The sequence below is a fragment of the Quercus suber genome, unplaced genomic scaffold, assembly GCF_002906115.3.
Source record: "Quercus suber isolate HL8 unplaced genomic scaffold, Cork oak 2.0 scaffold_877, whole genome shotgun sequence".
Lineage (NCBI taxonomy): Eukaryota > Viridiplantae > Streptophyta > Magnoliopsida > Fagales > Fagaceae > Quercus > Quercus suber.
The window spans coordinates 154541-170329 of NW_027070306.1; the positions used below are offsets into that span (position 1 = coordinate 154541).

General features: G+C 32.0%; 2 protein-coding genes across 3 annotated transcripts; both read right to left on the reverse strand.

Moving 5' to 3' along the window:
* Window positions 1-1508: 1508 nt before the first annotated feature.
* Window positions 1509-4325, reverse strand: LOC112012340 (uncharacterized). 2 transcript variants are annotated; one of them, XM_024044735.2, is made up of 6 exons: window positions 4080-4325; window positions 3670-3828; window positions 2933-3013; window positions 2707-2832; window positions 2425-2508; window positions 1509-1875 (listed from the first exon to the last, which is right to left on the reverse strand). In XM_024044735.2, exons 1-6 carry the CDS (start codon window positions 4180-4182, stop codon window positions 1799-1801), a joined length of 630 nt encoding a protein of 209 aa, XP_023900503.2. In that variant the 5' UTR covers window positions 4183-4325; the 3' UTR covers window positions 1509-1798. The 2 variants fall into 2 exon arrangements, with proteins under 2 accessions (XP_023900503.2, XP_023900502.2); XM_024044734.2 differs by having other exon boundaries at window positions 2413-2508; window positions 4080-4321.
* Window positions 4326-7492: 3167 nt separating this feature from the next.
* On the reverse strand, window positions 7493-15371 carry LOC112012314 (uncharacterized; the record flags this gene model as incomplete). The annotated part of the gene is made up of 7 exons (XM_024044709.2): window positions 7493-7884; window positions 8421-8510; window positions 8704-8829; window positions 8923-9003; window positions 9609-9767; window positions 14155-14238; window positions 15227-15371. Coding segments are annotated over 7 exons (762 nt in total), but the record flags the coding sequence as incomplete, so codon positions are not given.
* Window positions 15372-15789: the final 418 nt, after the last annotated feature.

Here is a 15789-nt window from a genome sequence, read left to right on the forward strand (position 1 = left end):
CGACAGCTGGGGTGGCGGCGGCGGCGGCGGCAGCGACATGGCTCACTCTCTTCTTCTCTAGTGGATACGGTCTCTGTCTCTCGGTCTCTCTCTCTCTCTCTGTTGACTTTCTCTATTTTTTTTTTTCTTGAATTTGGTTTAAGTTTGTGGGGGTGGGTTAATTGGTTTTTTATTTTTATTTTTTGGGGTTAGAATGCATTGTGCATATCTGAGTATTTCGGTGTTTGGAATACGCAATTTAATAACAATTTTTAGTTTTTAAATAATATTATACATATTTTTATATATATTTTTATTTATATATATTTTTTTTTTAAAGGTGTGATAAAGTAAATGAATTATAATCACAGCAGTCATCCATGCGTGGGATTAACAAAATAAATAAGCCTACTATGTTCAACCCTTTTGTTTTTGGGCCAGTGCAATGTATCACTTGTCTTATGTAAAAACTGTGCCCCCAGAAATCTAGACATGATAACATACTTGGGCCGACATTCTTTATTTCCTGGGATCGGCTATATATATATATATATATATATTTTTTTTTTTTGCTGAAGGCTCTAACAGTATTATGTTCAGCCCAAATTCAAACCCAAAAATATTTTGGGAAAATTAAAATTTTAAGCTCTATAGTTTAGGGATGTAACAAATTAAACCTATAATTTCACAATGTAACAAGCCAAATCTTTTTTTTTTTTCAATAGTTGTTACAATAAGTGGAGGAATGGGGAGTCGAATCCTAATTTTTATCATAAAGGAAATCAAGTAATGTTATTGAGTTAGAGCCTCTCGGAAACCAATCAAATCCTAATATTTGAAAAAGTACTAACAAATTAAAACTCAGCCCATCTAAATGGAACTGTATTGTATTTGATGTTTAATATGGGCCACTTGTTTAATAACTTTAATATGCTATCATTTCAAATATCAAGGTTTAATTTGTTACACCCTTAAAGTACATAAATTAAAATGTAATTTTTCCCAATATTTTTGATTGAGCATTGCAGGCAAGGTAAGGAACGAGCTTTGGGCCCATGCTATTTTGGATTGCCCTATAAATATCACTCAGCCTCTCCTAGGTGCTCAAAATTTATGACCAAGCGATTGAAACCTGTAAAAAAAATTGGTTGGTTGCCTTGGACGCTTGATTCTGGAAGCTGACCATTTGCTTGTCACATAAGCAGTCCAAACTTGAAACCATTAACAAAAGAACAAGAACAGAAAATATGCACTACACCATTTATGTCAATTCAAATGTAGCTGGCACCTTGGAAACATTTTCAGAGTAATACTAGCTTTCAGCTTAGTAATGAGATTGTTCAATTAAGTTTTGAATTGCACAATGTAAATTTAAGCACAAAAGCATATCTGAATCTAACAATGAGCCAACAACTCAGTGAAAAAAGTTCAAAGATCGACCATTTTGAAGGTTAATGAATTCCATTTCTTATTCCAATACTTATATGGTTAGTAAAGAAACAAGTTAACATAACAAATCAATACCAGTGTTAGAGTCTCAAAGTAGGTAATAGAACTCAGTATCATCAAATCATGTTCAACAAAAGCATATATGCCGTATACTTAAAATGTTCTGCTCTAAGTCTCGTGTTGAGTTATATCTATTCAACATACTCCTTCCTGTTCATGTTGTAATTTATTTACAAGACCTGATCATATATACATAGAAATGCTGGTCAAGTGGAACTATGGAAAACCAAAAGCAATGGAGTAGCAATGAAATCTATGGAATCTAATTGGAATGCAGGGCCGTAAGCCTTGTGTATATAATTAAGTCCTTCTATTTCCACTTAACCATAGCCATGAATGTCATTAGGGTTATCAACCAAAGATAATGTCCTTGTAGAGTTGAAGTAGCTGTAAAAAAAAGAAAACAAGTCAATCAAATGAATCAATCCAAGGAAGATTAACCTTAAGAACTCGGATAACTCAATTTGTATACCAAGTTTTAAATTGTGAATTCATGAAAAGATGTTGGAGTTCTATAAGAAAAACATACTCAAATTAGTAAAAGTTGTTAAGGGATTGAGGGGCTTATTTAGTCATATAAGAGAACAACCCTTTTGGTTGTTTTTATGACAACTAATCATTAATTTTAGATGAAATATTTCTTCTAGAGTATTTTTTTTCCTTTGATTGCACTCGCCTTTGCATTCTAAAGAAGAGGGAATCCACTCTAGTAGTCAAGATAACAATAGAATTCAGAGGAATTGTTATGTTTGTTTAGCTCCAAGAAAAAGGAAAAAAAAAATTGCTCAGTTAATAGATTGAATAATAAAATAAAATAAAACGAGTTAAATCAAGACATTACCATATTAATTTCCTTCTATTTATCTTGGCAAAGAAATAAAGCAAGAAGATGATTTATATGCAGGTCTAAATTGCGAAACTCACCATGGTTCTTACCATCATCAGACAATGCTTGTGTTGCAGAAGTAGATTTGTTTGAAGATGATATTCCTTGGCTTGAACAATCCATTCCAATTGCACCTAAAACACAAATATTAAAACTTAAGATGGGGATTCTCTTCTGACATACTACTTGTACATAATACATTAGAAGGAGACACACTACTTTTATAAATTAGATATATCATATGTTAATATTAAGTTTTAACTGTCCACAGCTAAATGTATCATTTTACCCTTAACAATTTTCTTTAGCAACTTGTAGGCATGTGCACTTACAATCTTGGAAACATGGCAAGGAAGTATCATTGAGAATATTATAATAATCCTTTGCACATTCACAGCTATGTGTGAAATTTGATGTTTTGTTGCAAAAGCCACCTCCACAATAGGTCCAGTAGCACGCTGTAAGATCAAAATAACAAAATTAATATATTAATTATAAAAAAAAAAACTGCAACTATGAGTCTATGTCATATAAGGTAAAAAAAAAAAATGTTATTACGATTGAAGATTGATTCATTAGCTCTGCTCCCTTTGTCTTGGACGGGTGAGGAGACATTCATGCAGGAGTAATTGATGGTACCTAAAAAAATCATCCAAAAACTATCAGCATCATCAAATCATGGAATTCTTTAATTGTTGCTAAACTTGATCAAATGTTTAATATACAATCATAAGGCTTATCATCCAACATGTAAAAGAAAAGATTACACTTCGGGTCAGGTACAAGATCATCATCACATCTTTACAAGTGTTTAATGTTTATCCCTTCCCACTAAGTTGGACAGATATCAGCTCAACACAACTCTATGAGATAATTAGAGTGTGATTGACAAACATCACCAACTTTAATTAGTATGTCTAATATTGATATTGTAGATTATGCACTGTTGTTATTTGATCTTGACATCTTGTTCTCTTTGCAAAAAATTTAGTCCACTATACTTGGCTACTGACCGCGCAATTTTATCTAACTACTGACCACACAATTTTATCTAACTTTTAGTTTAGGACCCTTCAACTTTCCCAAATAAACCATATTGAACTACAAAAGTGTTCTGACGCCATCAACAAACACTACAAAAACTAATAAAAATTTAGCAAGCTATTGCTACTAATCCAGTAATACAAATACAAAGCAATTCATCAACAAATTCTTTTGCAGTGTGAGGGATTGTAGTCATATATTCACACACACATAATCCACTTGGATTTGAGAGAGAAAGAGAGAGCTCTTACAATTGGGAACCACACAAGGTAGAAACTTGAAGTTTTCGGCAGGGCCATAGTTAGCCTGCTTCCACCCAGGATTGCATTCACATTCAAAGAAGAAGAAAGCGCTTTGATTTGATGGCTTGCAAGTTCCTTTTCCACACACCACTTCTTTGCACACATCATCTGTGGTAACAAAAAGAAAAGAAAAAAATAATCAGTGTGACAAAAGTCATTTCAATCCCAACTTATAGTCATACAGATATGAAAATCAAGAAATATTGGGAGACCCAGTTGTAAGAAACTGCCATGATGGGAATTAATAACGGTATAATACAGAAAACCGACAAAGAATGAGCTTAATTATGACTCAGAAGGTTAAAAGAAATGTAAAGATATGTTAGGAGAGAGAATAAGTAAAGGGTTTAACAACAAACCATAGACAGGAGAGAAAACAGAGGGCAAAAGGTAGCTTAAAGCAATCCAAGGTTGCAGAACAAACAAAACTACAAGAAAACCAGTGACACAAGTGGAAGCCATGTCTCACACAAACAAAGGCAGAGTGAGAGAGAGAGAGGCTGTGCTTCGCATATAATGGGTTAATCGAAACAGTTTGGAAAACAGGAAGCTTTTTTGTTGACGGAAGAGGGAAAGCTAACGTGGCTGAGCAAAAAATGCTTAAACGGCCAGGTGGGATGGGTCGTTGGACTTTGAGGTATGGGTTTTTAAAAGTAAATTAATGATGAGTTAAAATTAGAAATTTATTACAGAAAATACTATAATAAAATAATTTTTAAAACATAAAATACTATAGCAGTAAGTGATTGTTGCATTTTTCATAAATTTGGTGGTCCATGAACAATGCCATGGGATTAAGAAAAAAAAACGCAAAATACAACTTAATTGCTGGACAAATGCACGCTAAGTGTTTGTTTGATAACAATTTATTTAGTTAAAACTTAAAATTTTTTGCTTAAAGTATTATAGAAAAAACTAAAAGGTAGCTGAAATAGTAAAATGAGACCTACAAATAGTATTAAAAAATAGAAAAGAACTTATGAATAGTAATAAAAATAAACTTAAAAAAAAAAAAAAGCTAGCTTTTTAAGTTAATACCAAAAATAAGCTGAAGAGATTTGGGTGATTACATTCCTTTCCAAACTTTAATGGAAATGAGTGTATTATTATTATTATTTTTTATTTTTTATTTTTTATTTTTTTACAGTGGGTTAGGTTGGGTTTAGGTCATAAAATTCACAAATTTACCTAACTTGACCCAACCTATATATATTGAATATATATTTAAAATAAAAAACATATTTAATATATATATATATATATTTAAAATATATTATACAATTTTTTTATTTACTTTTTTCATAAAATAAAAAACATATTTAATATATATATATATATATTTAAAATATATTATACAATTTTTTTATTTACTTTTTTCACCTTTTTCTTAAATAAAATCCAAACTCTAAGTTTTCCACGTATAGTTTGTGTTAGTTTGGTGTTATGCTTATAATTGTATAGTTATAAATTTGCTCTTATTTGTGGTGTTGTTGTTCTAATGCTCAATTCGATAATAATAATAGTAATTAAAAAATACTATCAAACCCATGGGTCTAACCCGATCTATGTGGGTTGGGTTGGACCCTTGTGATGGATTAGACTGGGTTGAATTTTTTTAATCCACTATGGTGGGTTCGGTTTAAAAAACCCCTCAACCCGACCCAACTAGACCCATACACACCCTTAGATATGACATTTCCCTCCATTCAGATTTAAGAAAATCAGTACATTAGTCCTTCCATTATAAGCTATAATAGTAACAAAATATTCTAAATTTTAAAAAAATTCTCTTGACCAAACCTTAACCATGGTTAGTGAAAGTTTTTGTTTGTTAAATATTGCTTCATTGCCACCAAATCATAGTTAGTGTTTCGTCATGAAGTATCTTCTCAAAATTTAAAAGATTTTATTATTTTTATAATTTTGTTAAGGGAAAAGTTAACAAATGCCTTAAAGGTATTAGTTTAGAAAATATTTTTAGAAACTTTTTATGGAAAAAGACTTTCTTATAAAAATTGTTTTAAAACTTTCCTAAAATTGTCCATTAACAAGTGCCTTAAAGGGACCCCATTAATCGGACCATTTTATTATTAAAATGACTAATTTTCTCAAATCTTAAGGGAGGGGAGAGTTATTTCCCATAAAATTTAGGGTGAAGTGCCAATGTCTCAAAATTCAAGAAAAGTTTGTGTAATTTTCCTTTTACTTTACTTTTTTCTTAAATAATTCATAGTAAGAGTGTGAATTTTTTTATTTTTTGAGAAGGAATACTCGGAATTTCTTTCAAGAAAAATCGGTGGTGATTGGCGAACAGAACAAAAACCAGGTTTAGAGGAATATCCTCCATTCACATAGACAAACCTCTAACATATTTAGCATGTTTAGCTAAGTTGTGAGCTACAATGTTACCAATTCTGCATACATGAGAAAAAGAAATACAATTGTTGGCAATAAAGGAAGATTTGGTTGAAGTAAGAACATGGCCACATGGAGATAGAGAACCTTGATGTTTATGTTGAAATATCATAAAGTGTTAATTAAGTTACAAGACTCTTGATATATTGTAGTAGGGTTTGGCTTACATCAAATACTTTTTTAACTAGATATGTATTTTTATTTTAAATATACAATGACAAGTGGTAGTAGTGAGTTTTAATCTCTACCACCGCATACCCTTGGTGCGATGGTCACTCTATAAGTATAAGTGCTTGTGGAGTGTGGGGGGCAAGGGCCGGGGTTCAAGTCTCCAGGAGGGAGCTTCACACACATATACACTTAGATTAGGCCAGAGTAGAATTCTATCTTATATCAAAAAAAAAAAAAATCTCTACATTTTATCTAGTTTGTGAATGATATGACAGTTTATTATTAAAATAAAATGAGATTCTAGTTTAAAAAGTACCGGAGTTAAGCCAAACCTGTTATAGTATATATCTTATGAGATTGAAACATTGTAATTAATGTACAATAAAAGTGTTGTTAATGGTGATATCAATGAAATTGATGTTATGCTAATTACAATATGTCACATTGTTATTACCAAACAGACTGCTCTTTACTGTAGCACTATTTACTATATATTAGCTCATTTTTTCATCAGTAAGCATAAAATTACATATAAAATTATTAAAATCATCTAAAGAATCTACCAAAATTTATAAAAAAAAAAAAAATCGTCTAAAGAATCAGAACCCTTGTTCTGATCATTTGGCCTAATCTTTACGCCACCTGTTTAAAGGAAACCACTTCCCAGTGCCAATTGCTGATTTTGTTGCCTTCTGTCAAATATAGAAGAAACCAAACCTTTGTAAATTCCAAAGCCCAGAGGTGCTTTGATAGTGGCTGCTTTGTTAGGTACTGGCTCACCAACGTTTGTGGTTCTTTCAAATTATAATGTGGTTCGGTTGGATCACACGGGTTACTTAATAAAAGGAAAAAGAAAAAAGACTCAGGCATTTCGATTATCATGAATTGAGAAGTATATATTAAAGTTTGAATGGAAATATGAGCTGCAGATTTGGAACTTTTATCCAATTGGGAATAAAGTCATTTGGATATGTGAATTCTTTTTGCACATGCATTGCGAGTAATACTAGCTTTCAGCTTAGCAAATAGATTGTTCAATCAAGTTTTGAATTGCACAATGGAAATTCAAGCTCTAAAGCATATCTGAATCCAACAATGAACCAACAACTCAGTGAAAAAAGTTCAAAGATCAGCCATTTTGAAGGTTAATGAATTCCATTTCTTATTTGGTTAGTAAAGAAACAAGTTAACATAACAAATCAATATCAGTCTTAGTTTCTCAAAGTAGGTAATAGAACTCAGTATCACCAAATCATGTTCAACAAAAGCATATATGCCGTATACTTAAAATGTTCTGTTCTAAGTCCCATGCTGAGTTATATCTATTCATCATACTCCTCCCTGTTCATGTCGTAATTTATTTATAGGACTTGATCATATATACATAGAAATGCTGGTCAAGTGGAACTATGGAAAACCAAAAGCAATGTAGTAGCAATGAAATCTATGGAATATAACTAGAATGCAGGGCTGTAAGCCTTGTGTATGTAATTAAGTCCTTCTATTTCCACTGAACCATAGCCATGAATGTCATCAGGGCTATCAACCAAAAATAATGTCCTTGTAGAATTGAAGCAGCTGTAAAAAAATAAGACAAGTCAAACAAATGAATCAAGCCAAGGAAGATTAACCCAAGAACTCAGACAACTAAATTTGTATATCAAGTTTTAAATTGTGAATTCCTGAAAAGATATTGGACTTCTATAACCGGAAAAAGAGACTCAGATCAGTAAAAGTTGTTAAGGGATTGAGGGGCTTATTTAGTCAAAAAAGAGAACAGCCATATTGGTTGCTTTTATGACGAGTAATCATTATTTTTAGATGACATATTTCTTCTAGAGTTTTTTTTTTTTTTTCCTTTGATTGCACTCGCCTTTGCATTCTAAAGAAGAGGCAAACTACTCTAGTAGTCTAGATAACAATTGAATTCAGAGGAATTGCTGTTTGTTTAGCTCCAAGGAAAAAAAGAAACTGCTCTGATCATGGATTGAATAATAAAATAAAATAAAACGAGTTAAATCAAGATATTACCATATCAATTTCCTTCTATTTATCTTGGCAAAGAAATAAAGCAAGAAGATGATTTATATGCAAGTCTAAATTGCGAGACTCACCATGGTTCATACCATCATCAGACACTACTTGTGTTGCAGAAGTAGATTTGTTTGATATTCCCAGGGTTGAACAATCCATTCCAATTGCACCTAAAACACAAATATTAAAACTTAAGTTGGGGATTCTCTTCTGACACACTACTTATACATAATACATTAGAAGAAGACATACTACTGGTATACATTAGATATGTCATACGTTAATATTAAGTTTTAACTGTCACACCTAAATGTATCATTTTACCCATAACAATTTTCTTTAGCAACTTGTAGACGCACTTACAATCTTGGAAACATGGCATGGATGTATCATTGAGAATATTATAATAATCCTTTGCACATTCACAGCTATATGTGAAATTTGATGTTTTGTTGCAAAAGCCACCTCCACAATCGGTCCAGTGGCAAGCTGTAAGGCCAAAATAACAAAATTAATAAATTAATTTTAAAAAAAACTGCAACTATGGGTCTATGTCATATAAGGTTAAAGAAATGTTATTACGATCAAAGATTGATTCATTAGCTATGCTCCCTTTGTCCTGGACGGGTGAGGAGGCATTCATGCAGGAGTAATTGATGGTACCTAAAAAATCATCCAAAAACTATTAGCATCATCAAATCATGGAATTCTTTAATTGTTGCTAAACTAGATCAAATGTTTAATATACAATCATAAGGCTTATCATCCAACATGTAAAATTAAAAATTACTCTTCAGGTCAGGTCAAGATCATCATCACATCTTTACAAGTGTTTAATGTTTATCCCTTCCAAGTAAGTTGGACAGATCTCAGCGCAAAACAACTCTATGAGATAATTAGAGTGTGATTGACATACATCACCAATTTTAATTAGTATGTCCACTGTTGTTATTCGATCTTGACATCTTGTTCTCTTTGCAAGAAATCTGGTCCACTACAAAGTAGAATGACTATTGTCCAGACAATTTATCTAACTTTTAGGACCCCTTCAACTTTCCCAAATAAACCATATTGAACTACAAAAGTATTCTGATGCCATCAAAAAACACCACAAAAACTAATAAAAAGTTACCAAACTATTGCTACTCATTCAGTAATACAAATACAAAGCAATTCATCAACAAATTCTTTTGCAGTGCGAGGGATTGTAGTCATATATTCAAACACACATAATCCATTTAGATTTGAGAGAGAGAGAGAGCTCTTACAATCGGGAACCACACAAGGTAGAAACTTGAATTTTTCGGCAGGGCCAAAGCTAGCCTGCTTCCACCCAGGATAGCATTCACATTCAAACAAGAAGAAAGCACTTTGATTTGATGGCTTGCAAGTTCCTTTTCCACATACCACATCTTTGCACAATTCATCTATGGTAACAAAAAGAAAAAAAAAAGAAAGATAATCAGTGTGACAAAAGTCATTTCAATCCCAACTTAAGAGTCATATAGATATGAAAATCTAGAAAGAGTGGAAAACCCAGTTGTAAGAAACTGCCTTGATGGCAATTAATAACAGTATAATACAGAAAACCAATAAAGAATGAGCTTAATTATGACCCAGGAAGGTTTAAAGAAATGTAAAGATATTAGGAGAGAGAATAAGTAAAAGGTTTAACAACAAACCAAAGACAGGAGAGAAAAGAAGGGGCAAAAGGTAGCTTAAAGTTAAAGCAATCCAAGGTTGCAGAATAAACAAAACTACAAGAAAACCACTAAACCAGTGACACAAGTGGTAGCCATGTCTCACACAAACAAAGACAGAGTGAGAGAGAGAAGCTGTGCTTGTATTTAATGGGCTAATCGAAACAATTTGGAAAATTAGGAAGCTTTTGTTGATGGAAGTGGGAAAGCTAACGTGGCTGAGCAATAAGTGCTTACATGGCCGGTTGGTCGTTGGACTTTGGGGTATGGTCTTTTTTCTTTTTTCCTTTTTTAATAGTAAATTACATAATAGAGATTTGGGTGATTAAAAATTTAAAACATTCCTTTATCCTTTCCAAACTTCCATGGAAATGCTTTTAAAAAAAAAAAAAAAAAAACTTTCATGGAAATGAATGTCCAGTCAAAATAGATCTGATCCAATCAAATCTTTCGGATTGGATTGGTTATTAAGGGTTAGTGAGTTGGGTTGAGTTGAGTTGTGAATTATTTTTTTCAGTGAGTTGGGTTGTGTTCGGGTCATAAGATTTATGAATCTATCTAACTTGACCTGATCTATGTATATTTAATATATATTTAAAACTTAAAAAACATATTTAATATATATTTAAAAATATATTATACAATTTGGTTATTTACTTTTTTTCTCATTTTCTTAAATAAAATCAAAACTTTAAGGGTATGTTTGACAATTGTTTTTTTCTCTTATTTTCTGTTTTCAAAAATAATTTTCTATTTTTGAAACTAAAAAACTTGTTTGGCATCCCAAAATAAACAAAAAAAAAAAAAAACTGTTCTCAAAACTCAATTTGTGAAGAAAACTGAAAACATACGAAAGATTGTTTTCAGTTTTTAATTTTCAAAAGTCAATGAAAATACATATTTAATTTAATGAATTTGTTTCATTTAATGAGTTAGCATGAAAGTTCAAATCCTAGCAACAATATATTTTAGTATTTTTTATGTTTTTCTTCAAAAAACTATTTTTTTAATTTCAACTAACCAAACATGTTTTTAATTTCAAAAATACAAGAAAATTATTTTTTATTTATATTTCCAAAAACAAGTTTTTGGAAATAAAAAACAAAAACTGTTACCAAACATCACCTAAGTTTTCCTTACATAGTTTGTGTTGGTCTGATGTTATTCTTATGATTATTTGGTTATGAATTTGGTATTATTTGTGATTGCATTGTTCTAACTTCTAACTTCTTATGCTCAATTTACTAATAACAATAATTGTAATTTAAAAAAAAAAAAAAAAAAACTATCCAACAGCCATGGGTCCAACCTGATCTATGTGGCCTTATAATGGATTTGGTTGGGTTGGACTTTTTTTAACCCACCACAATGAGTTGTGTGGGGGGAGAAAAACCCAGCCCAGCTTATTCGGCCCAAGGCCCTAAAAGAGGAACATTCTTCATCCGAGGAGATGAAGCCTTCAGTCGGAAGCCCACGCCAATGGGGGATGCCTGGAGACGAACACGTATACCATCCGAGGAGATGCTCATACGTCCGAGCAGTCATGAGTCCTCGGATCCGAAGAGGTTTGATCAAACGCGAGTATGGGAGGTTCAAGTGATCTATTTGACAAGTGTAAGGAGGGAGAGGAACCTCGGACACACATGAAGACAACAGCAACAGGGGAATATCAAGGAGGCGTACTTCAACCATATTTGTGATTGTGTTGTTCTAACTTCTAACTTCTAATGCTCAATTTACTAATAATAATAATTGTAACTAAAAAAAAAAAAAAAAAAAAAACCTATCCAATGGCCTTGGGTCCAACCCGATCTACGTGGCCTTATAATGGATTTGGTTGGGTTGGACTTTTTTTAACCCACCACAGTGAGTTGGGTTGAAAAAACCTCTCGACTCAACTTAATCTGACCCATGCACACCCTTGGAAATGACACTCCCCTCCATATAGATTTAAGGAGATTAGTACATTAGTCCTTCCATTATAAGTTATAACAGTAACATAATATTCTAAATTAAAAAAAAAAAAAATTTCTTGACCAAACCTTAACCATGGTTAGTGAATGTTTTTGTTGGTTAAATATTGCTCCTTGCCACCAAATCATAGTTAGTGTTGGATCAAGAAGGATCTTCTCAAATTTTAAAATATTCTATTATTTTTATAATTTTATTAAGAGAAAAGTTAACAAATGCTCTAAAGGTATTAGTTTAGAAAATATTTTTAGAAATTTTTTACAAGAAAAGAGTTTCCTATAAAAATGATATTAAAACTTTCCTAAAATTGTCAATTAGCAAATGCCCTAAATGGCCTCATTAATCAAACAATTTTATTAATAAAATGATTAATATATTGATTTTCTTAAATCTTAAGGGAAAGGGAAGTTATTTCCTAAACAATTTAGGGTAGAGTATCACTGTCCAAACCTAAAGTAGGTTTGTGTGATTTTCTTTTCACTTTTCTATTTTTTAATAATTCGTAGTAAGGGTTTAAACTTTGAACCTTGACATTTATGTTGGAATACCATAAAGTGTCAATTAAGTAAGTTTCAAAACTCTTGACATGTTGTAATATATATCTTATGAGATTGGCACATTGTAATTGATATACAATAAAAGTGTTGCTAAAGTGATATCAATGAAATTGATGTTATGCTCTTCCTCCCAAAAAAAAAAAAATGATATTATTGTAATTACAATATGTCACGTTGTTTTATTAGTTATTACCTAATAGACTGCACTTTACTATATTACTATTTACTATATATATATATATATATTATAGCTCATTTTTTTTCAATCAATAAGCATAGACTTACGTATAAAATTATTAAAATCATCTAAAGAATCTACTAAAAAAATTTGTATAAAAATTCATCTAAAGAATCTAAACCCGTGTTCTGATCATTTGGCCTGATCTTTATGCCACCTGTTTAAAGGAAACCATTTCCTAGTACCAGTGGCTGATTTGACTGCATTTTGTCACGTACAGCTTGTGTCCAGTGAAAGTTATCACCGGACACGTTGGATTGTGGATACGTGTTCACTCTTGGACACGTATCCGAATCCTAACATGTCCATTGATAACTTCCATTGGACACAAGCCCTTTCCTTTTGTCAAATATAGAAGAAACCAAACTTTAGTAAATTCCAAAGCCCAGAGGTGCTTTGATGGTGGCTGCTTCGTTAGGTACTAGCCCACCAACGTTTGTGGCTCTTTCACGTAATAATGTGGTTCGGTTGGATCTCATGGGTTACTTAATAAAAGTGAAAAAAAGAGGACTTAAATCAAGACATTACCATATTAAATAAAAGTGTTGTTAATATGATATCAATGAAATTGATGTTATGCTCTTCCTCAAAAAAAAAAAAAAAAAATAATAATAATAATAATACTGATGTTATGCTAATTACAATATGTCACTTTGTTTTATTAGTTATTACCTAATAGACTGCACTTTACTATATATTATAGCTCATTTTTTCAATCAATAAGCATAGACTTACGTATAAAATTATTAAAATCATATAAAGAATCTACTAAAAAAATTTGTAAAAAAATTCATCTAAAGAATCCGAACCCGTGTTCTGATCAGTAGGCCTGATCTTTATGCCACCTGTCTAAAGGAGTAACAGTGGCTGATTTTGCTGCGTTTTGTCAAATATAGAAGAAACCAAACTTTTGTAAATTCCAAAGCCCAGAGGTGCTTTGATGGTGGCTGCTTTGTTAGGTACTAGCCCACCAACGTTTGTGGCTCTTTCACGTAATAATGTGGTTCGGTTGGATCTCATGGGTTACTTAATAAAAGTGAAAAAAAGAGGACTTAAATCAAGACATTACCATATTAATTAAGAGGAAAACAAGAAGAGGAAAACAACTCTAGTAGTCAAGATAACAATAGAATTAAGAGGAATTGCTATGTTTGTTTAGCTCCAAGAAAAAAAGGAAAAAAAGAAACTGCTCTGTTCATAGATTGAATAATAAAATAAAATAAATCGTGTTAAATCAAGACATTACCATATTAAATTTCTTTTATTTATCTTGGCAGAGAAATAAAGCAAGAAGATGATTTATATACAAGTCTAAATTGCGAGCCTCACCATGATTCTTAGTTCTTACCATCATCAGAGAATGCTGGGGTTGCTGATGTAGATTTGTTTGAAGATGATATCCCCAGGGTTGAACAATCCGTTCCAATTGCACCTAAAACAAAAATATTAAAACTTAAGTTGGGATTCTTTTCTGACATACTACTTGTACATATAATACATTAGATATGTTCTGTTAATATTAAGTTTTAACCGTACGAATCTAAATGTATTATTTTACCCGTAAGAGCATTAGCATTGATAATGTCAAATTACCAAATTTAACAACAATATAACAAATTAAATTGAGACTGCATCAGTAGAGCTATATGTAAAATTTTTACCTCTTCAGCTATAGTAAATTGTCATCTATGACAATGGCTCAAATGTTATACCAAAATATATTTTATTTGTCCTCTAATTAAAATAATGTTATTTCCTTTTTATTCTCTTTGTTTTTTTTCTTTCTTTCTCTTCCCGTTCCACACTTCTAGTCACTCTCTCTTTGGTTCACAGTCTCACCCTCTTCCCTTCAATTTTTTTTTCTCTCTTCTTCCACTCTCGCCGACCCATATAGCCGGCCCAGCTCCGACCATCTCTCTTACTCCACTCGACGTAGACCCAAGCTCCAAGCCGACCCATCTCGCCCTAAAAAAATATCCTTCAATGGTGTCCTCAAAATCCGTAGACAATAGCTTCCGGGCCCGAGCCGAAAAGGTGTTCGGCATCCTCGAAATCATTGCCATGGGGTCCCTCATCAACGAGAATGGAGGCGGGATATAGTTCGATCAAATTGACGACGTTGATGAACAGTCCAATCGGTGGTTTGGGTTTTTGGAGATCAAATTTTTTTTTTTTCTGACCTACTTTCTCTCTGGTCGTGTGGTGTTTTATGTTCTGTGCGCTGGTTTTGGTTGTGGCTGTGCGGTGGTTTTTATGGCTGTGACGATTGTTGTCATGGGTGGCGTGGTGGTTGTGAGTGTTGTTTGTAAGGAAATATTATTTTATTGTATTATTTATATTATTTTAATGTGTTAATGCTAAAATAAAACTGTGTTTTGTAATGTGATTTTCTTTAGCAACTTGTAAGCAGGTGCACTTACAATCTTGGAAACATGGCAAGGAAGTATCATTGAGAATATTATAATAATCCTTTGCACATTCACAGCTATATGTGAAATTTGATGATTTGTTGCAAGAGCCACCTCCACAATTGGTCCAGTGGCACGCTGTAAGAGTAAGACCAAAGTAACAAAATTAATAAATTAATTTAAAGGAAAAAAAAAAAAAAAAAAAACAGAATATTTTCTTACCATTATAGCTTACAATGGAAGGACTAATGTATTGATTTCCTTAAATTTGAATGGGGGAGTGTCATTTCTAAGGGTGTCATGGGTCAGGTTGGATTGGGTTGAGGGTTTTTTCAACCCAACCCACCATAGTGGGTTAAAATATATATAAAAAAATTCAACCCAACTCAATCTATCACAAGAGTCCAACCCAATCCACGTAAATCAAGTTAGACCCATAGGTTGGACAGTTTTTTTTAATTACTATTATTATTATTATTATTATTATTAAATTAAGCATTAGAACAACACTATCACAAATATGAGCAAATTTATAACTAAATAATCATAAGTATAACACCAAACCAACACAAACT